At 48.7% G+C, this 23,447-nt stretch overlaps 2 protein-coding genes across 7 annotated transcripts in view; both read right to left on the reverse strand.

Annotated features, from left to right (window-relative positions):
* The window catches only part of Eif4e2 (eukaryotic translation initiation factor 4E family member 2), a 29,183-nt gene extending 17,351 nt beyond the window's left edge, over nucleotides 1–11,832 (reverse strand). For 2 of the 5 annotated variants that reach the window (XM_052192307.1, XM_052192309.1), the window contains exons 1-4: nucleotides 11,720–11,832; nucleotides 5,768–5,882; nucleotides 3,660–3,794; nucleotides 472–576 (exon numbers count right to left, since the gene is read on the reverse strand). In XM_052192307.1, coding sequence (XP_052048267.1) covers nucleotides 472–576; nucleotides 3,660–3,794; nucleotides 5,768–5,882; nucleotides 11,720–11,739 — 375 coding nt within the window. In that variant the 5' untranslated portion in view covers nucleotides 11,740–11,832. The other 3 variants (XM_052192310.1, XM_052192306.1, XM_052192308.1) reach the window with 2 other exon arrangements.
* A 2,493-nt stretch (nucleotides 11,833–14,325) lies between these two features.
* Chrng (cholinergic receptor nicotinic gamma subunit) lies at nucleotides 14,326–19,966 on the reverse strand. Of its 2 annotated transcripts, XM_052193363.1 has the most exons (12): nucleotides 19,912–19,966; nucleotides 19,580–19,719; nucleotides 19,323–19,367; nucleotides 19,067–19,176; nucleotides 18,320–18,475; nucleotides 17,584–17,681; nucleotides 16,607–16,807; nucleotides 16,246–16,360; nucleotides 15,901–16,015; nucleotides 15,045–15,261; nucleotides 14,780–14,913; nucleotides 14,326–14,499 (listed from the first exon to the last, which is right to left on the reverse strand). In XM_052193363.1, the coding sequence occupies exons 1-12, from the start codon at nucleotides 19,964–19,966 to the stop codon at nucleotides 14,326–14,328; spliced, it is 1,560 nt and encodes a 519-aa protein (XP_052049323.1). The 2 variants fall into 2 exon arrangements, with proteins under 2 accessions (XP_052049323.1, XP_052049325.1); XM_052193365.1 differs by lacking the exon at nucleotides 18,320–18,475.
* Nucleotides 19,967–23,447: the final 3,481 nt, after the last annotated feature.

Consider the following 23,447-nt stretch of genomic DNA (forward strand, 5'->3'; position numbering starts at 1 on the left):
GATTAAGAGGTATGGTCTTGCTAGGGCAAGTGTGCCACTGGGGGTAGATTATGAGGTGGAAAAGCCCAGAGTCTCGTTCTCTCTCTGCCTGTGAATCAGGGTACTCATCTGCTTTCTCAGCACCACATCTGCCGGCATGTCATTATGCTCCCCGACATGATGACATCGGACTAAAGCAAGCCCCAATTAAATGCTTTCTCTCATAATCCTTGTCTTGGTCATGGTGTCTCTTACAGCAATACAACAGTAACTAAGAGAGGACCATCTTCAAAGCCATAAGCCATGAACACGTATAATTGCATCAATGTGTTTTCCTAGAGGTGCAGGATCCCAAGATTTACCAAATAGTGTTACAGCTTTGAGAAAAAACTTCAAAAGTCTTTTAACCTTAGCAGAACTTAAAATTAAAAGTTAACATAAATAAAGAAAAATGAGTCCGCTCCAAAAGCAGCTAGAGATGCCAGTCCTTACCTCCCACATAGGTTTAATCCCTTCTTTGAAGAGATGAAAGTCACTGTGGCCTGTCAGGTCCCCAGGACGTACCATGTGGCTGTAAAACTTCCAGAACTGCTCCACCTGTAGAAAGAAGAGCCAAGAGTACAAGGACTTTATTTCTCTTTTGTGTGCACACAAAGCCATATTACTGAGAACAGAAACATGGAGACACCTTGACTCAAGTACCTTCTTTGGGGGACACATTTTCATTTGGAACAGGGTAGAAAGAAGACCATCACATAGATTTTTTATCTGGTTTAAGACAAGGTCTCTTGTAGCCCAGGCCGGTCTTGAACTGACCTACCTCCTGCCTCCACCTCCCCGGTGCTAAGGTTATAAGCATGCATTACCATGCTTGGTTAGTATGGTTTAAAGAAAAACAAAACAAAACAAAACAAAAACACAACAGATGGGGGCTGGAGAGATGGCTCAGCGGTTAAGAGCACTGACTGCTCTTGCAAAGGTCCTGAGTTCAAATCCCAGCAACCACATGGTGGCTCACAACTATCCATAATGAGATTGGACGCCCTCTTATGGAGTGTCTGAAGACAGCTACAGTGTACTTATAATAAATCTTTAAAAAAAAAACACAACACATAACACTTTCAATACAAGGATAGGGGTCGGGGCTGGAGAGCTGGCTCAGGGTCAAGTACTCTGGTTTACTGTCCAGAAGACCCGATTCATTTCCTAGCATTCCCCTGGCAGTTCACAACTCTGTGACTGACAGTTCCCAGGGATCCAAAACCCTCTTCAGACTGCACACTGGACTCACGTGGTGCAGATATACATTCAGTCAAACACTAATATAGATAAAATATTTGAAATCTATAAAAAAGTTGGTGAAAACTGCTGGCCTTCGTCAGCAGCTCTGAGGCGGCACAGGAGGCCACACTAAGTACCTACTGCCTCCCATCATGCAGCAACACCACCAGCTCTCCGCACTGAAAACCTTTCATATTGAGGTATGTCAGGAAACACAAGGCCTACAGGGCGGTGGTGGCGCACTTTGGCAGAGGCAGGCGGAGGTTAACCCTGGCTGAGAGACCCTATCTCAAAAAAACAAACAAACAAACAAAAACAAAAACAAAACAAAACAAAAAAAAAACACAGGCCCACCTGCATATACTGCCAAATCTATTTTTTTTTCTTTTTGTTTAGGCACACTAAAGCCTAAGCTGAACTAGGACTAGAGTTTCTACCCCTCCTCTCAACTGGAAAGATTATGTATGTCTCTTCTTTATTTATCTTAAACTTAAGAAAACTAGATTTATAGTTTTCTTTTAAATGTGTTTATACACTTATGTCACCAATAATCAGGATCTAGGGGACATGGATCACTCTGATGGAGTTACATAGTGAGACCCTGCATCAAAAACAAAAACAACAAACAACAAAAACCCCAGAGGCTGGAAATCCAGATGGCTTAGGGGTTGAAAAGACTTGCTGCTCTTCTCAGAGGACCTCAGTTCAGTTCCCAGCACTCATATTGGGTGGCTCAGATCTGCCTGTAATTACATCATCAGGGGATTTAATATTCTCTTCTGGCCTCTGCACGCCTGCACACACACACACACACACACACACACTACATAAATAGGGAAAAGAAACAACTATTAAACTTAGAAAGATGTCTTATTATTTTAAAGATTTATTTTTAATTATGTATCTGTGTCTATGTACATGTACATATGCCCACAAGGCCAGAAGATAATAGATTCCCTGGGAACTGGGAACTGAACTATGGTCCTCTGCAAGAGCAGTATTCTAGTGCTGGGAAATGTGGCTTGTGGCTCCAGGAAGCTGAAGCAAAAGAATCACAAATTCAGAGCCAGGCTGAGATCTAGCAAGCCCTTGTCTCAAAGCAAACACTACCACAATCTGGGCTGGTCCTTGGCTCTGTGCTGGTGGATCCTGGAGGCCCTTTCTTGATGAGAACAGGAGCTGCAATGGCTTTAGAGGTCCTCTCTGGGCCTCTACCCCAAGTCGGGGAAACAGTACTTGTGGCTTACAGTGGAACCTTTGAAAAGACATCTGTGGGGGCCAAGGAGATGACTCAATGGTCAGGAGCATTTGCTGTGCTTCCAGATGTCTGGAGTTTGATTCCCAGTACCCACAACAGAAGGCTCATAACCACCTATAACTCCAGCTCTAGGGAACCCAATACTCTCTTCTGGTCTCTGAGGTGCCCACAAGCATGTGCGCATATTATACACAAACACAAACAAAAGTAAAAAATAAACCTTTAGATGGGCAGAAGTTCAAGGCCAGCCTAGTCTACACAATGACTTCTAAACAGGGAAGGAAGGAGGGGGAGGGAGGGGAGGAAAGGAAAAGAAGAAAAGAAACTTTAAAAAACAAAACACAACACTGGAACTACAGCTTTGGATTTGAAAAAGGTTTCATGTTCTCATTATCTCTCTGGGAGGGATTTAGCATCACAGGCCCTTCCTCCCTTCCTTCTTTCTATTTTTTTCCTTTCTTAAGGTTTTTTAACAAGACAGGGTTTCTTCGTGTAGCTCTGATTGTCATGGAACTTGCTCTGTAGACCTGCAAGCCTTAAACTCAGAGATCCCCCTGCTTCCACCACAGGCCATTTCCTAATGCCAGGAGTTATGACAGCAGACTCCATCACCCGTCCAGTGACTGCTCAGGGTGCTGATGGCAAACCTCTTACTGTCACAAGGAAAACAATGTAAATCAACAGAACCCTGAAACATCTTTCCCAGTTCCTTCTCTGATCCTAATGTTTAACCAGTTGTTCCTGACAGAGGCTGCAACTGTACTTGGAAATTAGCCTAACATTCTCATACAGCAGACAATCAAAATTGTGATGGCTTTTGTGTTAGCTCACATCCATAATCCCAGCACTTAAGACAGGATGTGGCAAGATGCAGACCAGCCTGGGGTTACACAGCAAGACCCACTGTCAGAAAACTGATTATGCTTTTCTGATCAAAGCTACCATTCCCACGCTTAAATTACCTACATGTTACCTACGGATGTCTAACAATTAACCTATGAACTAAACAAACACGACACTCCTTAGCCAAATAAGGAAACTAGAATGTTTAACAGGATGCTAGAAAAGTAGATAAACAGCTCTAGAAATGCAGGTAGGAGCACCTACCAAGGAATATTTCAGCAAACAACCAAGTACTCACAGAGGCAAAGGTGCCAATCTGTTTGATGTTCTGTTCATAACTCTGTGAACTGGTGGGACGGCCAGGAGTTCTCCTAGAGTACCAGAAGGTGTAGTTGTACTGCAGGGGATGTTCTGCTGGTCCAGGAACAACAGCCTGGGAAGTACAGAAGGTATATTAGCTCACAGCAAACTTTTAGTTCATTGGTCACAATGCTGAAAGGCCATTTTATTGCATTATTTATATTATATTCACACTTATATACTTTGTATGTATGTGCGTGTATACATGCACGTGTGCATATGTAGGTGTTTGCAGAGGCCAGAAGAGGGCTTGTGAGCTATCTGGCATGGGTGCTGAGGACCAAACTTTGGTCCTCTGTAAGAATAGCAAGTGCTCGCCACTACTAAGTCACTTCTTCAGCACCTATTTTAAATTATGCTTGTTACTATCATGCATGATGATGATAGACAGCATGTGAGAACATGGATGCTACAGTGTGTGTGGAGGTCAGAGGAGAACATTCAAGATTGATTGGTTCTTCCCTTCTCACTGTGGGATCCAAAGACTGAACTCAATCATCAGGCTTGTGCCTGAAATGCCATTTCTTGATTCCTAATACACATTTTACAGTACCACTCCTACTAGATGTGGTGACACAATCTTTAATTCCAGCATTGGGCAGAGGCAGGCAACTGTCAGTTTTCAGACTGAGTTCCTGGCTAATCAGGGCTACACAACCAGACACTGTTTGTTTTTTGTTTGTTTTTAAGTGTATTTTTTTTAAACCATCTCCACAAGTGAAAAGAATATCATAATTTCAATTATTTGCAATGTGCAGAAGTCTGCTATCACAGAACATTCTTTACTGGTTAGTTGATTCTAAATTGCTGTTGTGCTAAAGGCACAACTTTCTGCCTTTCTCCTAACACCATAGGCATTCATTATCTCAACATATGCCCACTCCAGCACCACCTCTGTAACATCCACTACTCAAGACGGGCAGTTGCTTAACCTGCTTATGCCCCAGCAGCTGTCTGCGACATGGAGGAAATAACAAGCACCTCAAAGGGTCACTGAGAAGAACAAATGACTTGACGCACCAAGTGCTTGCCTGTCACAATGTCAGTGCTCAAGGAGCATAAGTCCCTTCTTTTGTTTCTCTAGACGGGGCTTCTCTGTGTACTCCTAGCTGGCCTGGAACTCACTCTGTAGACCAGACTGGCCTCAAATTCAGAGATCTGCCTGCCTGCCTCCTCAGTGCTGGGATAAAAGGTGTATGCCACTATGCCACCACCACCTGACACCTTTGTGACATCATACCGGTAACCATGCAGAAAATGCCTATTTGGCAGGTATTCAGATTATCAAATAGTGCTGTAATTCTGAGAAACTTGATCTACTTATCTTTCATTCTTAAATTCTCTGTATCCCAAGCCACTCTCAATGTGTGCTACTGCTGACTGAAAAGTCTAAAACAGGACTGTGTAGAATTTAAACTACTGAGTATCCTTTAAAGCAAGTCCCATTTGAGAACCCTGACTTATCCATCTCATATGAGGGGACAATAAAGCAAGACTTCACAGTAAGAGGAAGTTCTAGCTGGGCAGTGGTGGCGCACGCCTTTAATCCCAGCACTTGGGAGGCAGAGGCAGGTGGATTTCTAAGTTCGAGGCCAGCCTGGTCTACAGAGTGAGTTCTACGACAGCCAGGGCTACACAGAGAAACCCTGTCTTGAAAACAAACAAACAACAAAAGGAAGCTATAATTTCCAAAATGAACTCTAGTTATTCTACCATTTTTTAAAACTTGTAATTATGGATGTATAGTAAGGATTTCACTATGACATTTCTATACACACATCAGGCTTTGGTCACACCCAGTGACCCATGCCCTCCTCTTTTTTACCCTCTCCCTCCCTCTCCATCCCTTTCCTCAGTGCTAGGAATTGAACTCAAGGTCTTACACTGACCACGGAGTGGCATCCTAGTCCTTGGTCTTCTTGTGTCTCTCCAGCCCCTCAACTTTGTCTTAAGAACAATCAGAGATTCCAAAAGAGGGATCTGCTCTAGAAAGCTTCCATGAGATAACCAAGGCTCACTACACCTGTACCCTCACCCCAAACATACCTTCCTCTTGCCGCCACTCTGGCTCTTGTCTCGGTCTGTTTTTTCCTTCTCACCATCTTTCTGTGTGCTGTTTTCTTCATTCTGATCATGGTCTCCACTGTCATCATCTTTTAAGCTACATGGGAAAGCAAAATCATGTCATTCCATGACTAAACTATTCTTGTTATCTAACAAAACCAGAAGGTCACAGAACTACCATCTAAGTGGCCCCAAGTCACTGGAACCCCTGGCCTATGAGATGTGTCTGTGAGAAGGGCAAAAGGGGAAGCAAACCAGGAATATAAAATAAAAACGATTAAATTAGCTACCTCATGAACTCCAATGAACAGTTTTTCAGTTACCTGACAGCAGCATTAACAAAGCAGTTAAAGAGGTTTTTTTTGTTGTTGTTGTCAAATATGCTGGTATCGAGAATTTCTGGACAAATAATTCTGCTCCTATCTGAAAATTAAACCTGCCCATCTGTATATATAGCCACGTCCGCTCCTTCCTACCTCTCTCCTAGCTGTCCTTGCTCCACACCTTAGGTCAGTATCCTTCTCCAGTCATCTAGTTCAGCATCAGTCTTTAAGTGAGTCTGATGTCAGTCTCTCCTCTCCACCCGTCCTCTACACTTTCTAGATGTGAATCTGTTATTGAACCTGAGTCCTTAAGATGCCCGACTGCCAACTTCCTAATCACCTATCCTCAAGAGTAGCATACAACATAAAGTGCTTTTCACAAGATTTTAGAATCCTGTCCAGAGTTATACTCCTCTCTTCCCCAACAACTCTTCCCACTGGTAAACACCTCGCTTCCAGCCCAAGAAAATCCATTCCTCCATGCCTGTTTCTTCTTCGAGACAGAGGGTTTCTTTTCTTTTTTTTTTTTTGGATTTGTTTTTTTCGAGACAGAGTTTCTCTGTATAGCCCTGGCTGTCCTCGAACTCAGAAATCTGCCTGCCTCTGCCTCCCAGAGTGCTGGGATTACAGGCGTGCGCCACCACCGCCCGGCTCAGAGGGTTTCTTTAGAGCAGTATCATACCTCATCTCAGCATCACTGGCACCCAAAACAAGATGACCCAGAATAAAGGTTAAATGAAAACAAAAGGAGTGGATGTGTTGTCTCATAAGCAGAGTCAACCATGAAACCGCCTAAGACCCAGCAGATGCAGACAAAACCACGCAGGATAGCACAAAGAGTACATTTGCTCAATCTGCGCCTTACTGCAGGAGATACTCATGTGACTATTCCCTGGGATACAGACCTTCCCATCCTCACTCTGGCCAAGACCCAACTACGTAGGGCAGTCCAGGCTGCCTAGTAACCTATGCCTCGGAACCTTTCTTCAGAATACCATTTCCTCTGTCTACATTGATTTCATCCGAGAGAGCAAAGACCAAGGATTCAGAAGCTGGACCAGCTTTAGGGTCCATGAAAGAACCAAGACTCGGAGCAAAAGGGTCAGACAGTCCAGAGAGAAACGGAACTGATGAGCAGAGCAAGTGGAGCGAGGTGTGCGGACACCGCCATCTGTCTGCTGCTCAGAGGCTTCGCTAGTGCTTAGTAAACTTCCTTCCCCTGGTTAAACTTGTCTTGCTTAGTTTCCTTTTTAAAATGGAGCCTGCTTTGGACACAAGACCCATGGATTAAAAATTACCAACATTTACCAAGCAGTTCACTGGCTACCAGAGTACTTGTCCTCAAAGAACTGAAGAGAGAAATGGTGTACAAAGCCTCGACTTGGTGAAAAGAGCCATTCTGTTTGCAGATGTTTTGGCAAACACCTCCGGCCTCATCCCAACAAACCCCTTCTACTCCTCTGTCCACCTAAGTGCAGTTCCCCATCCTGCCCACTCCTGCCATGGAGTCATGCGTCCACTCCTGGTTTACTGCTCTTCAGGATTCACCTTCTCTTGGAAACATCCTCTACTCTCTCCCAGTGTAGGTTAAAGCAAACTCTCCTCTTCTGCTCTGCATAATACAAACATCTATGTTTGTTCTGGTTGTACTCTCAAGGCCGATCTTCATCCGATGGAGAATATCTCATGGATTTTTCTACTGCTTCAGCCCCAAACAACTCTCTTCTGTAGAGAGCATCCTCTAGGGACACAAGCCCTTTGGTTTTTTCTTCAGCTCCTAATCCCTACTACAACCTCTGAGGTCACTTTTTTAGATTTTGGTTGAAGGACAGTCACCTAGGACTTCCCATTTTTGCCAGACCAAGAAAAGTGCTATATTTCTTTTCTAGTGGTTTTCTTTCAGTCACTGCTAGGAAACAAAAAGAAAACATAAACAGTTAAGGCAGAGAAGAAACAATGCTATTATCATTCTAAAGCCATCTTAGACTCCTTTCTGAGCCAGCAAATAGGAACCTCAAAGGACTTCATTTTATATCTTTATGCTCTTATCTTTTAGTTTTGGCTGTGATGGTAATAAAACTCAGCGCCTCCTTCATGGAAGGCAAGGACTCTACCAGTGAACATTTCTTCCTCCCTCTCTCTTTCCCTACCCCTCTCATCTTGTGAAAAAGGGTCTCTCTATGTAGCCCTGGCTGTCCTGGAACTCACTATGTATACCAGGCTGGCACAGAGATCCATCCACCTGCCTCTGCCGCCTGGGATTTTAAGGGTATATAAGACCATACCTAGCCTGCTTTAACCTGCTCTCTGTACAGACACCTAAGGCAAAGGGTTTACAACCTGCTTTTCAGAAGCTGTTCTTCCCAACTTAAAGGTACAGTCCACACTGAAGCAGCAGCACTACACAGACTAACCTAGCCAATTCATGTTCAGACTAAGTAAGTGACACTTGGGTTAGCTCTCTGAGTTCCTGTCCAGGTACTTCCCAACACTGTCTGAACTAAGCAAATTCTGTTCAGGGAGAAGCTTCATCTGGTTTTCCACTGTTATCTTTAGCATCAGGCACGAACATAAAACAAACATGTTTAATGGATGGATCTCCAAATATCAAATTAGGTGGTTTAGAAACACTTAAAAATAGGCCAAAAGCTAAAGGCTGAAAGGGACCCATTAAACATAGGGACCACATCAAGCCTGCCCCACCCCCCACCCCCAGGACTTGAAAACCAAGTTATCATAGTTGGGACTGTACTTCTTGAGTGGGCATCTTAGGGTTTCACATGTTAATAACATGAAAGGCAACAGACCTTGCCACTTGGTGAGTCTAATGACCACCCTTTAAAGCTACTAGCAGCTTTGGTTGGTTATACTCAGAGGCAGAGCCCACATATTAAAGAAGGTTAGAGGACCTCTTTAATCTGGGTCCATCAGATCGTACTACTGCACTCACTGGAGACTGCACTTTGAGAATGATTCTGGAAAATTCCAGGGAAACGTGATAAAGAGTGCAGACTCCAAATATGGAGCAACAGTCTACCAACTGCACGGTTTCGACAAAAAAATCTGAAATGACAAAACCCGAAATGCAAGGATAAGGGTTCCATCTTTAATTGCTAATTTCAAATAAAAGCAAGCTTTTATTTTTGTCCTTTTCTGCAAAGTTTGAAGGCAGGTAGGCCTGGAGAGATGGCTCACTGGTTAAGAGCACTGACTGCTCTTCCAGAGGTCCTGAGTTCAAATCCCAGCAACCACATGGTAGCTCACAACCATCTGTAATGAGATCTGATGCCCTCTTCTGGTGTGTCTGAAGACCGCTACAGTGTACTCATATAAAAGACCCTCCTCCTTACAACAGCTCATAGTTATTTATAACTAAACTTTATAATTAAATAAATAAATATAACTTTATAATTAAAACCACCAGGCAAAATGCTGATAAAGATGCATGTGAACAAAGTTGAAGAGTGAGTCTGAGCTGGCCCTTTAGGCTATCCTGCACTAGTTACTTAACCTTGACAAGCCTTATTTTCCTTAACCATCAGAAAACATGCCAAGATCTCTTTTGCAGAGTTATTAGGAAGAAGCTAGTGGAAAAGAGAGAGGGATATAACACGTACACTAGGAAGCACTGAAGTGGGGAACAGCTATACAAAAGGAGACAGCGCTGGACAGTGATAGCGCACGTCTATAATCCCAGCACTCTGGGAGGCAGAGGCAGGCGGATTTCTGAGTTCGAGGCCAGCCTGGTCTACAGAGTGAGTTCCAGGGCAGTCAGGGCTATACAGAGAAACACTGTCTCGGAAAAAACCAAATCAAAAAAAAAAAAAAAAAAAAGAAAGAAAGAAAGGAAGGAAGGAAGGAAGGAAGGAAGGAGACCAGCTAGAGGGGACCTCAGGGAGCCTAGAGCAGGGAAGAAGAACAAAGTAATGACATGTGAGTAGGAAGGTGTCCTAATGGAACCTAAAAAGTTAGGAAAAAATCTCTACAGTGATGCCTCTGGGTGGCTGCGGTGGTTAGACTAAGAATGACCACCACAGGCTCTTATATTTGAATGCTTAGTCGCCGGGGAGCAGAACTGTTTGAAAGGATTACAAAGATTAGGAGGTGTGTGGCCTTGTTAAAAAACAAAAACACAACAAAATAAAAACTTGTTTATGAGTTGCTGTGGTCATGGCCTCTCCACATAGCCACAAAACAGTGAGGAAGACAGTGGCCAACAAAACCATCCTTATTCAAGACAGGTGACCTAAAAAATATCTTCTTGGGATGCAGTTTGATTTGTTCCAATAGAAGAGGGAGGGTGGAAGGGCTGCAGATATGGAGTTAGGTATTGCAGGGCTTATGACAGGAGACCAGAAAGATCACTATCCTGCCGGGCTCAGCAAGATGGCAGCAAGATGGAGAAGACATGAGGTGTTTTCTCAAGAAGCAGAGCTCACTCAACCCACCGTGAAAACCTAAGGCAGAGCTGCCCGGACTGCTAGGACCCGCATCCCAGTTCTTCCTGAGTCTGCACCCCTGAACTCACTGTACTGAAAAACTGCAGCTTCACCACCTATAAGAGGCTTCACTCTGCCTTCACAGCTCACTCTCAGCGTTTTACACGGTACCTCTAAGTATTGTGGAGCGTGATCTGGTCCTTCCAGTCCTAACCACTAGGGAGGTGAGAACAATAGCTCGGACTGGAGAACTTTTGCATGTCAAAACAGCTGGTGGGCCTAGAACTAAAAATGTAGGTCTTTGAATGTGAAGCCAGACTAGATCACTACAAACTACAGAGAAGAGGACCACTGCAATCTCCTGAAGGATACAATTCTCGTGAAATACTGACTTAAGTGCTGCTAGACAAAAACGAAAATTACTTTTAAATGCTAAAAGATTTAATCGTTAAGAGGGGGATGCCCCCCGCCAAACACATATTTCTTCCCTGTACTTCCCAACTGTTCGGTGCTGAAACTGGAGATGAGAGTGGGTACTTGGAAAGAAAGCAGGAGTGGGCAGCCACTAGGAGTTGAAAGACAGGAACGGGGTGGGCGGTGGGGGGTGGGGGCGAGGGGGGAGGAAGCAGGAAGAATCTCAGATGAAAAGCATTCCGTACTCAGAGGCCACAGTACTCAGCGCGGCTGCCCCATTACCTCATCGCAGCTGCCCAACTCTACGACACGGGCTCTGTTACCGTCCCCGCTTGCAGAAGACAAAACCGAGGTTCAGAAGGGAGAGGTGACCTTCCCAGGACGCAGAGCGAGTGCGGGAGGGAAGCCGCGTTCAGAGAGAAGGCAGCAAGGCTGCGGAAACACCCGAAGCGCTGAGGTCCCGCCCCTCCACGCCGCCGGCAGCCCGCACCCACCAGGGCGGGGCGTCCGAAAATCTCCTTCCGGGCGGCGCGGCCTCCCCTCCCCCGGCCCGTGCCGCGCCGGGGTCCAGCGGCTCAGGGGTCCCGGCGACCTCGGCCGCGCTCTCCCGGCCCCGTCGGGCCCGCGGACGCAGGAAGGCTCGGGCCGCGGCGGCCCGGGAGCGAGCGGCTCGGCTGAGTGCGCGCCCGGCCCCGGCGGGAGCGGTCCCGGGGGACGGTTGGGGGAAGGGGCCCCGGGGGCGGCCACGCGCCACTCACGCGTCGAACTTGTTGTTCATCCTCTCGCCGCCGCTGTCGCCACTGCCTCACGGAGTGACTTCCGCTCTGCCGGGTCCCATCGCTAAGGGCCCGGCTACTTCCGGTTGGCGAGGCGCTCAGCGGAACGTCAGTGTTCAGGCCTTGGGCGGGGCCTCTTTCCCTGACGGGTGGCCCAAGGGTGACAGCACGAGTCCCGACCAATGTCTTGGTCTGGCCACTTGCACTGAGCATTGTCTACGCAGCCGGCCTTCTGCTTTAACCTCCCCGTGGATTCCAGGGGAAAAGTCAGGCACAGTAACCTTTAGTAAATGGTACTCTCCGAGAGTTGATCCTTTGCTCTTGGTATTTGGAGGGGATGAGAGAGTACTTCAAACAAATTTGTATTTCTGGCTCTTGGGAAATGGAAGCGGGGGTGGGGGGAGGGATCGAACCAGGGTGAGGCCTGAGATGGACTCCCTCATCTTTGCTTCCTCAACTTAAGTCATTGTCCCCACACTCCTTAAGGACCGTCCAAAACACATCACATACACAGGAATAAATAAATTCCCTGGCTGGTGATGTAATTCCAAAGCCACCAGCTGCGAATTTTCCTGACCCATCTGCTGACCATGTTCCATCGATAAACGTTTATTTTTAATCACCAGAGAGGAGAGGTAGAAATTGATGTTCATGCCTGTATTTACAGGTGAGGAAAGTGTCTCAGGACTGGCTCATGGTTGCCTTCTGGTCACTCAGCAAGGCCATGTTTTTTCTTCTCAGGAAGATCTCAGGGAATCATCCTATTTCCTGGTACATTATACCAAGGGAGGCAAGGGAGCTCTTCTATCAGACCCAGCCCAGTGGCTTTGGTCCTAGCCCTGCAGGTACCCTGGCTTTTGAGAAGAGAGAGGAAGAAAGGTGTATTTGCAGGGCTAGGGGCCTTTCTTACAGTGTCTGAGATTGGGTCAGAGATGGAAATTTGGACCCTATAAAGGAGTGTTCTAGAGAGTTCCCCTTACTCTGGACCCCAGCTTGCTCATGTGAAATGTGGATCAGGTGAATAGAGCCTCTTGCCTGTCCATAATGTGAAGACTTTCTAACAATGGAAAAGGGGAGAGATGGGGTGGAGGAAGTATTACACCAACAGAATGGGAAGTGCTTACTGCTGAAGGTACTTATTTGTGCCGTGGCGTCTAGAAGAGACATGCTGGTTAAAATGGGTTGCACTTTTTTAAGCTCTATACCTCACAAAACCCAAGACTCTATACATAGATCCCACACCCCTAGCTCCTAGTACTTTAAAAAAAAAAAGGCTTATTTTCATTTTGTGTATATGGGTGTTCTGTCTGCATATGTCTGCACTATCTGCATGTGTGTTTTGCAAAGCCAGAGGAGGGTGTTGGATCACCTGCAACTGGAGTAACAGATGCCACCTGGGTGCTGGAAACCAACCCAGATCCCCTGGGAAAGTATCCAGTGTTCCTAAACACTGACCTATCTCCACCCCCCACCCCCCATCTTTTTTTGAGATAGGATCTCGCCATGTGCACTGACCTCAGTCTCACAGAGATCGATTTGTCTCTGCCTCCCTAGTGCAAGGATTAAGGGTGTGCTCCACCACATTCAGCTCATGTTCTCTTCTTTTAAGAGAGTTCCCCACATCTCTTACCAATCTTCTAGAGAAAATTCACAAAAGGGAAGATATTGGAGCTGGAAAAATAGCTCAGTGGTTAAGAGCACTTGCTGCCTTTATAGAGGACATGAGTTAGTTCAGTTCCTAGCACCCACTGTCTTATTTCTCGAAACCCCCTATAACTCCAACTCTAAGATTCTGACACACTGCTGGTCTCCAACAGGTACCCTCACTCACGTGCACATAACCCACTCCAGTGCACATGCATACATACATACATACATACATATATACAGTTAAAAATAATAAAATCTTACAAAAAGGCAGGAGGAAATGTTCTCAGGCCACAAAGGGTAAAACCTTGCCCAGTTAATGACATCATGAAAAGCAGAGTCCTTAGGGCTTGTACCTTGTACCGGCTGGTTTTGTGGGTCAACTTGACACAGGCTATAGTTATCACAGAGAAAGGAGCCTCAGTTGAGAAAATACCTCCATGAGATCCAGCTGTGGGGCATTTTCTTAATTAGTGATCAAGGAGGGAGGGCACATTGTGGGTGGTGCCATCTCTGGGCTGGTAGTCTTGGGTTCTATAAGAGAGTAAGCTGAGCAAGCCAGGGGAAGCAAGCCAATAAGCAGCACCCTCCATGGCCTCCGCATCAGCTCCTGCTTCCTGACCTGCTTGAGTTCCAGTCCTGACTTCCTTTGGTGATGAACTGCAATGTGGAAGTGTAAACTCAATAAACCCCTTCCTCCCCAACTTGCTTCTTGGTCATGATGTTTGTGCAGGAATAGAAACCCTAAGACAGGGCTTCAGAGTGACTTATCAGAAATGCTCAAAGTCATGTGACCGCACCCATCGCCAGAAGTCCCTCTCTGACTCTTTATTTCTCTCTCTTCTCCGAGGAACGCTTGGGTGCTTCCCCAGGAGCGCACTCAGGATCAGCACAGAATACAGCCCCATAGACAGCATGACCCACATAGCTGACTCCAGGGCTCAGTCTGGCAGAGGCAGGTAGGGGCGGGGGTCTCCGGGGAATGGCAGGTCAGGCACCCGGTTGTAGTGGGCCGTGAGGAAGATGCCAGCAGTGCCACAGATGAAAAGGGAGAGCATGGCTAGGAAACAGACGCGGTCCAGCACGCGGCCCACCAGCAGCCACTCCTCGTTGCCCTGAGGGCAACAACACAGAGTGCAGCAAGGGTGTGACCAGGGGCAGCAGCTAGCCTGGCTTTCTTTTTCTCTGTCAGGTCCCCACTGGCTTCCATTCTCTCCTCAGCCTTCTCACCTCAGGTCTGGGTACCACCTGTCTTCTTTTATGGTCTCTGACCTGTTGGTCTTTCCACCTCTCACTTCCCACCTCTGCTTTGTCCATCACTGAACCTGAGGGGAACAGCCCATCCATCCTGTCCCCACAGTACACTTGGGTACTTGCCCACCCTGCCCCGCTTACACTGTCAAAGTGACTCTGCTGGTGTCGGGCACGAGCCATGAGGTTACAGGCATCGACACAGGCCTGGATGGCCGGGGAGGCTTGCTTCAGGCTGCCACAGAACTCCTGGCTCTGCCTTATGTCTGGACCATTCTCTGATGGGGAAATAAAGTCAGTGGAGGAGAACAGATTGGGCTGTGACTTCTTCCCAGAGACCCGGGCCCTCTCTCCAACTTGAACACTTCTAGCTGTAGTCACTGGCCAGGATTGACCCGTTGGGCCTCACCTAGCTTCTCCAGGACTGCCTGCACTAATCCATTGCGCTGCCTTTGCCTAAAGAGGAGTTCGCTTCGAGGCAGACAGAGGTCCCCTTCCTCTCGAGTCATGATGGGCCACCCTGAGGAGGAGCCATTCTGGAGTCGCAGCCGGGCATCCTGGGCAGCAGCAGGAGCCAGTGGGCGCACATGCATCCGTAACAGCTGGGGCAGGAGCCTCAGGAACACCTGTAGAGGGGTGGTTGTGCTGGGTCGTGCTTGGGCAGCCAGGCCAAGCCTGGGTGGGGATGGGTATCAAGGCAGTGCCGTAGGGGAAGCAACTGGGTCCTGGCACGGCTTGACTGTTTTCTCCTGGACACAGAACCTGGGCTCCAAGCTTTCAAGACCTCCGGGATCACCAGAGCATTTTTTCAGACAAACAGACTCTTACCCTTCACCCCATGCTAGAATAGTCTAGACTACCTGGGATGTACCTCGGGGATCCACATTTGTAGCATGAGTCTCAGCTGAGCACTGCAGGTGGGCTGCAGAGTACACAGACAGCTGGGACGGAATCCTCCCTTTTCTGCTTTTTGAGAACTGGCTAGTACTGAGTAAGCGGCCTAACCTCTATGTGTCTCTGTTTCCCTATCTGTTAAATGGAGGTGAAACACCAATACCCACTTAAGCATTTTATGCAAAGTAAATAAGTTAGCCAGGTAATATTAATGTCCTGGGCCCGGGTGTTACCATTTGCCTATTTTAGGTCTGAAGATACATTCGGCATAGATTTGCGGCTGAATTTGAGAATAGGGACAGGCATGTGGAGGGAGTCACAAGTGATTGGGAAAGACAGATGGGTGCCCAGTGGGCAGGGGAGTATCTTGCCTTTCGAACCCCCCGGGCCATGGAGTGTGTGTGTGGGGACCGCAAGGACACATTGAGCACGACCACAGAGTTCACAACGATGAGGATGGTCACCACCATGAGGAAGGTCAGGTACCTGTCCAGGGTCAGGCAAGCAGAAGGCTGAATGTCCCTTAGGCCTTAGACCCAGGTGTCATCCACCCTGCTTCCCTTGGGTTCCTGGGTGGAGGGAAGGTCATTGTCAAAAGCCTCAGAAGGGAAGGGGTGTGTTGGGGAACATAACCCACTGATAGGACACTCTTAGCAAGGCCATGGACTTGATCAAGATGGCGAGGAGTAGGAAGCAGATGCGAGGACTAGCCTTACTTGCTGATGAGCGGCACTGCCTGGGAGGTCTCAGGCACCTTCTTAGCCACGAGGAAAAGGAAGACAGTCTGGGCCAGGAGCACGTTGATGGCCACTGTGCACTTCTGGCCGCCCGCTGCCCATGACCAAGATGCCCTCAGAACAGATTCCTCAACCCCACACCCCACTCCCACCCTACTCCCACCCTACCCCTACACTACACACACACACACACACACAAACACACACACACACAGGACCCCCTTATCCTACAGGGAGCCCACTGCCCTTGTCTTAGGATTGCAGTGTCCCGTGCCAGGAGCAGGGCCTGCCCGGGCCTCCCCGGGAGCCTGTGCGGCCGCCCTCCCACAGGCCCAGGTACCCTTGGCAGGAAGGAAGTAGATGAGGATGGCAACCGAGGAGATGAGCACACAGGGGGCGATGATGTTGATGACGTAGAAGAGGGGCTTGCGCTGGATGAGCAGGAAGAACACCACCTTCTGGTGGCCCGCCTCCTCTGCAGGAGCCACAGAGTCCAGGAGCATTTTGGCTGGACGGTGCCGGATGGCCCACTCCCCATTCTCTGTGGGGAGCACAGGGGATGTGACCTGCATAACTGTGTGGCCTGAACAACCAAGTCACAGGGGCAGTGTGCACTTCATTAAGCATCAGTATACAGAACACAGGTGGAGTGGGAGATTGAATATTGATCCCCCTCCCAAAATTAAAGTTTTATAGGAAGAGTCAGAACTTTGCTGGATCCTTTTCAGTGGTATATGTGTGCATGCATATGTACACATACATGCATACTTATACTCACGTGTGTGTATGTGTATGTGTATGTGCATGTGTATGTGTATGTGTATGTGTATGTGTATGTGTATATGTATATGTATAGACATGGAAGCCAGAAATCAGCATCAAGTATCTTCCTTAGACACTCTTCACCTTCTAAGCTGAGGCAGGGTCTGTCACCTGCATCTAGAGCCTTGCCCTAGGAATTCATTGTTTCTGTCTTCCTTGTGCTGGGATTACAGGTAGGCTCCCATTTCTAGCCAGCATTTATGTGAATTCTGGGGATTCAATTCTGGTCTTCATGTATGTAAGTGCTTTACCCCCATAGAGCCATTTCCCAGCCCTCCTGCCTTTTTCTTTAAAGACAGTCTCACTGTGTAGCCTAGGCTAGCCTCAAAATTTCAATCCTCCAGAGGGCTGGGATCACACATGTGTGTCACCATGTCTAGATTTCTGTTGAGATCTTTTGAAAACCATATTCTCTGATACACTGTAGTTTTCACCTTGAAGCATATTGGGGGCAGGGCATGGCCTCGATCGGGCGGGGCTCCCAGCTGGGGTTACCTGTGAAAGCCTCGGGGTCAATGAAGATCCACTCAATGACTTTCCCTTCTTCCTGGCTCAGCTGCAAGTTGATCTCACTGGTGCTGTAAGTCTGGGACCTGGGGGTCCGGAGCCGGAAGAGGGTAAGTGAGCAGGGGAACCTGCCCATGGGGCCACAGATACGGTCGCCTAGCGGCAGCTGTGACAACTGAGCCCTGATGTATGCAGTGTCACACTCCAGCAAGCCATGCAGGGGAACACAGGCTCTTTGGGGGCTCAGTGCTACTGCCTGTCCAAAGAGTTCAGAGCTACCCTGTCTCTCCTACTGCCACCAAAGATCATATACAAGCCTATCAGGAGAGGACACTTGGGGTCCTGCCAGCTTCTCCCAAGACTTTCCTTCACAGCTTATGCCTGAGGAAACAGAGACCCAGAGGTCCCAGGTTTGGCTCAGGTCACATACTGGCTTTGGTCGGGCTTCTCTGTTCCAGGACAGCCTGCCTGCCTATGGTTCTACCTGTATGCTCTTACCCACATACTCAAGGCGTTAGCGTCTCCCCTTGGGACCCAGGCAGGAAGTTGGAGCAATGGAGGATAGGTGAGAGGACCTAGCAGGAGGCTCAGGTGTCACCATCTAAATAGGCGCAGGTGATGGGTCCAGGCCACCCGGCCTCGAGGAGCCGTCAATGCTGGTCTCCCACCTCTGACCAGACCCATCCTAGAGCACCTCCCTCCCCAACACCATCAGCAGTCTCACTGGAAGACGAGGGAGCAGTTCTGCCAATCGAAGGGGAAGTAGGTGACAGAGATGGAACAGGAGGAGCGGAAGATGGCAGGTGGCAGCCAGTAGATACAGCCGTCAGGGGACACAAGCACATTGCAGTAGAGGGCCACCTCGAAGACACCGTCCACACTGTGTGCATAGGCCAGGGTACAGAGCTGGGGGCAGAGATCCCCACAGCCCCAGACCAGCTCTCTGCTTTGTACGGATGGGATCTGAGGGTACCAGTCCCCTGCCTGCCACACTCCTGATGGTCTAGGATTTAATCTCACCCATGCGCTACCCCAACAACCCTCAGGTCATCTCCACTCTGAACCTGAGATGAGTATAGAGGTCGGTGGGAGACTGCACCCCAACAACTACCTCATAATCTTTGTGTCTCTCTGTATTAATAACTACAATAATGGCAAAATAGCTAACATTACTAATCTCTTTTGGAGTGACTGACCCTGAGTGAACCATTTTTATATCTGACCTGATGTCCTCTAATAGTTTCTCTAGTTGTAAAAATTGGCTGCAGCTTACAGGGATGGGAAAAGGCCGCCACCGCCACCCCCTCCCCAGATGGCTAACATGTTACAACCCTGGGCCAGTGTCGGTGCTTGAGATCCCACCCTCAGCCCGGCACCCTACAGCACCCTGCTCTCCTCTTTCTCTTTCTATAACTTTCTTCCTTCGGCTGCACCCTGGTGTCCTTTGTCTCCTGCCCAACCCCCTTCTCACTTGTTCTCCAGCACAATATCCGGCCGCCAGAGCATGGTAGATGGCACCCTCAATATCCACACGCCTTCGTAGTCTTTCGGGTCCCAGCGCAGGCGATAGTCGCACCATTGCTGTGGATGAAGAGGCTGTTGCCCGGCCTCTGACCCGGGCTACCCAAGGCTGGAGCATGGCGGTCCAGCGTTGAGTGCCCAAGAGGTTGAGCGGAGTGGGTGGGGCAATCGCAGTAAGCAGACCTATACGGCAGATGGCATCTTACCATTTCTATCCAGACGTTAGTTGTAAGGGCCTCCTCTCGCTCATTCTGGGGTACAGAAGAGAGTTAGGCTATACCTTCCACCCCGAGACACTGATAGAACCAGGAGACTCTCAGCCTCGCACCTCGTAGCCACAGGGGTTTCGGGAGCCCTGTCCTCCCCTCTGTAGGACCCGCTGCTGTTCTGAGCGCTAGGGTTAGATCCCAGCAAGTCCGGGGTCCTGTGTGATACCCGCCATTCCCCGCCTCCTGTAGCTCACCAGAGAGATGAGGTTGGTTAAGGTAAGCTTCAGGCTGACATTGACCACATCTGAGTCACGCTCAGCCGGCCGCAGATGGGGGTTGTAGTTTCGCATCAGATCCGCAAGCAGACGTTCCTCTTGGTTGCGGCTCTGGGCCCCTGCAAGAGACAGGGGGACTCATTCCAGAAAAGGGGGAGGCACAGAGGGATAAGGTGGAGACTGGGGGTGTGTGCTAGGGTTAGGGAGAGCACAGATAACTGCCCCCAGACCCTCCATCCCCTGTAATCTTGTACTCCTGATCTGTTCCTTCCACACCCCCTACCCCAGGTCTCAAATCCCTAGTATTTCACCCAGGCAGATAGCCAGCAGCAGCAAGAGGAGCTGAGGTCCCTGTCCCCTGTACATGGTGCCTCAGTTCTACCCAGTGCCGAGTAGGACAGTAGCTCTACAGGTCTGAGGGGGTTGGAGGGGGTGGGTTGGGGTGTCATGTGTCAGCCTACACTCCCCTCCCAGCTAACCCTGCCAGCTCTAGCTGGCCCCACCAGCTGTCTGACCACTGCATTGTCAGCTGTTCCCAGGATATGTACAATGCTGGGCTCAGATTACATGGGCCCGCCAGGGAAGAAAGATGGAAGAATTCCCATCAGAGACAGGACACCCTCAAAAGCGTCTCAACAGAGACAGGGCACCCTCAAACTTGGTCGCTTCGGTTTTATGCCTAGTTTTCCAGCTAGGAGTCTCAGCAAATGGCCAAGGCATGCCATTTGGGTGTGGGGGCATGCGGTGGTGCAGTGGCAGCTGGTGGTGACTGATCAGGAACCCTCATTCTGTACCAGGGAGGTGTGAGTTACACACGAGGATCTCCGTCACTGTGCTTTAGCATCTCAACCCTCTGCCACCAGCCTGGTGCCTCGGTAGTCATTCCAATGAACCGAGACACAGGAAGGAAGTACCTACAGGGTGTCGAACTGTTGACAGTGTTGTATCCTGTATTCATTTACAAGTGTGTACAGCTGCATCTTGGGAGGCCTATGACCCATAGGCCACAGGTTGAAGAAGGCTGCGTGTGTATTGGAAGACTATGGTATTGATTGTCAGGGGGCCACAGCACTTCTCCTGTGCCCTGAGGCAGGGGACACAGACTTACTAAGCTTTAGGAGTGTTGAGAAGGGTCTGGAGTGTGTGTGTGTGTATGTGTGTGTTTCTTGTGACTATGTCAGCTGTGAACAGTGCCTTGTCAGTGGGGCTGCAGTCATAAAATTGTCAGACAGATAATGGAAGGTCCTGTACAAAGCTGAGGAGACTCAGGGAGGCATCAAGCTGCTTAGGAGGAGACTCGAGGAGGTGTCCCCCAGAGCCAGAGAAGGGGAACCACAGAGGAAGCAAGGACTGGGGAATGAGCCTCATCTACTTCTAGGCTTGTCCCCATCTAACAGTGGGGTTGAGGCTGACCTAGGAGCAGTGACTTGCTGCTGGCTGTGTCAATCCCTGGGCCACCTGTCATGTGGCCAACTATTTCAAACATTTTGGCCAGTGTGTTTTGGCATGAAGCCCCTAAGTGCTGTCACATGGGCAGCTGCGCCAGGCAGGGTGGAGCACTGGACACCTCTGAGTGCGTAGGAGAATATCCTCAGCCCTGTCAGAGCTCTATGGCATTGCAGTGTGTTTTAGAAACAGGAAGTGAGGCTCAGAACCCGACCCTTCTGGACAGGCCTCAAGTCCTTCACGTCCCACCAGGACTCTATAGGTGGGGTCAAGGAGAGACTGGCCTCAAACTCAGGGATCCTCCTGCCTCTGCCTCTCAAGTGTCTCTGACTCTTTAACTTCCATCCAGCCCGCTTTTACACGTGAAGGCTGTCACTCTCCTCAGTACTCTGGGAGAGAGGTCTGGGAGCTGGCTAGTCATTCTCTGCAGGGCAAGTCACTTAAGAGGAGTGGTGGCTCCCGGGAGAGTCCAGTTCGAAGAGAAATAAACCAGCAAAGAGAAAAGCACAGGCATGGATCTCCCTTCGTTCCAGCTGCTTCTCTCCTGCCACCGCCTGTCACAAAGGCCGGAAGAGCTAACCAGTGACCCCTCCTCAGCACCCACGGGGCGTCATTTCATCATAATGCAGTGCCAGTGCTCTAAAATGGTTGTCACGCTTTATTGATCAATGAATAATAACAAGAAGTCTATCTGTGTGTACAGTCCAGGCACAATATTTTCCTCCACGTATTTTCTGTCTACGGCTGGCTCCATATTGTTACATGACTCCATTGATCATATTGTTACATGACTGCATCGATCCACAGAGGAGCCCTTCAGGGGTTCGTGTTGGTGTTGTTGTGTTTTCTATTTTGATCATTGCCCACTTGACCCAAGTTAGCATTATCTGGGAAGAGGAGCCTCAGTTAGGAAAATGTCTCCAACCAGATTACCTGTCGCAATCGTCTGCAGGGCAGCTTCTTGCTAAGTGATTGACAGGAGTGAGCCCAGCTCACTGAAAGCCATGCCATGCCTGGGTGGGTGATTCTGAGCTGTACAAGACAACAACCTGAGTAAGCCAGGATCCAGGAAGAAGCACTCCTCCATGGGTTCTGCTTCCGCTCCTGCCTTGAGTCTCTGGCCTGAGCTCCCTCTATGATGGATCGACTACAACTGTAAGCTGACATAAACCCTTCCTCACCGAGCTGCTTTGGGTCATGGTGTTTGAGCACAGCAACAGAAACCCTAAGACAAGGTGCTTCAGGGCTTCATGGGAAGTTGGTTTTTGTTTGTTTGTTTGTTTGTTTTTTGTTTAAAGTTTATATTATTAGCTGGGAGTAGAGACCCAGGCCTTTAATCCCTGCATTCTGGAGGCAGAGCCAGGCAAATTCTCTGAGTTTCAGGACAGCCTGGCCTACCAGGATAGCCAAAGTTACATAGAGGAATTCTGTCTTGAAAAGTTTATATTGTTATTGTGTGATTATGTGAATGAGGGACCTTCATATGCCATGGTGTGTGTGGGGGGTGGGGAGTCAGAGAGAAAGATTGGTGGGGGGAAGGGGGGTAGGTGGTTCAAGGCAGGGTTTCTCTGTCTAACCCTGGCTGTCTTGGAACTCACTCTGTAGACCAGGCTGGCCTTGAACTCAGAGATCTGCCTGCTTCTGCCTCCTAAGTGCTGGGATTAAAGGCGTGCGCTGCCACACCTGGCCCAGAGAGCAACATTTTAGAATGTGTTCTCCCCTTCTACTTTTACGTGGGGCTGGGGGATCAAACTCGGGTTATTGGACTTTCATGGAAAAATGTTTTTGCTCACTGAGCTCTCTCACTTGCCCCAACCCCATTTTTTCAAAGCCTACTCTTTTTTTGCAAATAATTAATAAATACATTTTTGGAGACACACTCTCATGTAGCCCAGGCTGGCCAGGAACAAGTTGTGCTTCAAGGTCTCATGTCAGTACTCTCTCAACTGCTGTAGTCACCAGTCCGGATTTTATGAGGTGGTGCTAGAGACCAAACGCAGGACTTTGTGCAGACTAGACAGCTGCTCCTCAAACTGACCTTGTGGGAAGGCTTTGCTTCATGATGAAGGGGGTAATAAATGGTGGGCCACTCTCCTACCAGAACACAGATGTAAAGTATGGAACTGTGGTAGCTAGCTGCCAACTTAAGCCCGCCAACATGAGTCACACTGCCAGTAAGATGTGGGAGTCAGTATTTTTCTTCTCTTTTTACAACTGAGCCAGTGTAACAACGTTCACCATTCTTACTGTGTGAGGGGAAAGACACTCACTTGCTTACCCTAAGGCCATGGATCAGCATTTTATCCTTGCTGCCTACCTAGTCCACTCCTAACTAGTGTGCTACCCACTGAGAAGATGGGCAGCTCTACTGGACTGGGGGATATGGGTTCTCCTACTGGGA

The sequence above is a fragment of the Apodemus sylvaticus genome, chromosome 9, assembly GCF_947179515.1.
Source record: "Apodemus sylvaticus chromosome 9, mApoSyl1.1, whole genome shotgun sequence".
Taxonomy (NCBI): Eukaryota; Metazoa; Chordata; class Mammalia; order Rodentia; family Muridae; genus Apodemus; species Apodemus sylvaticus.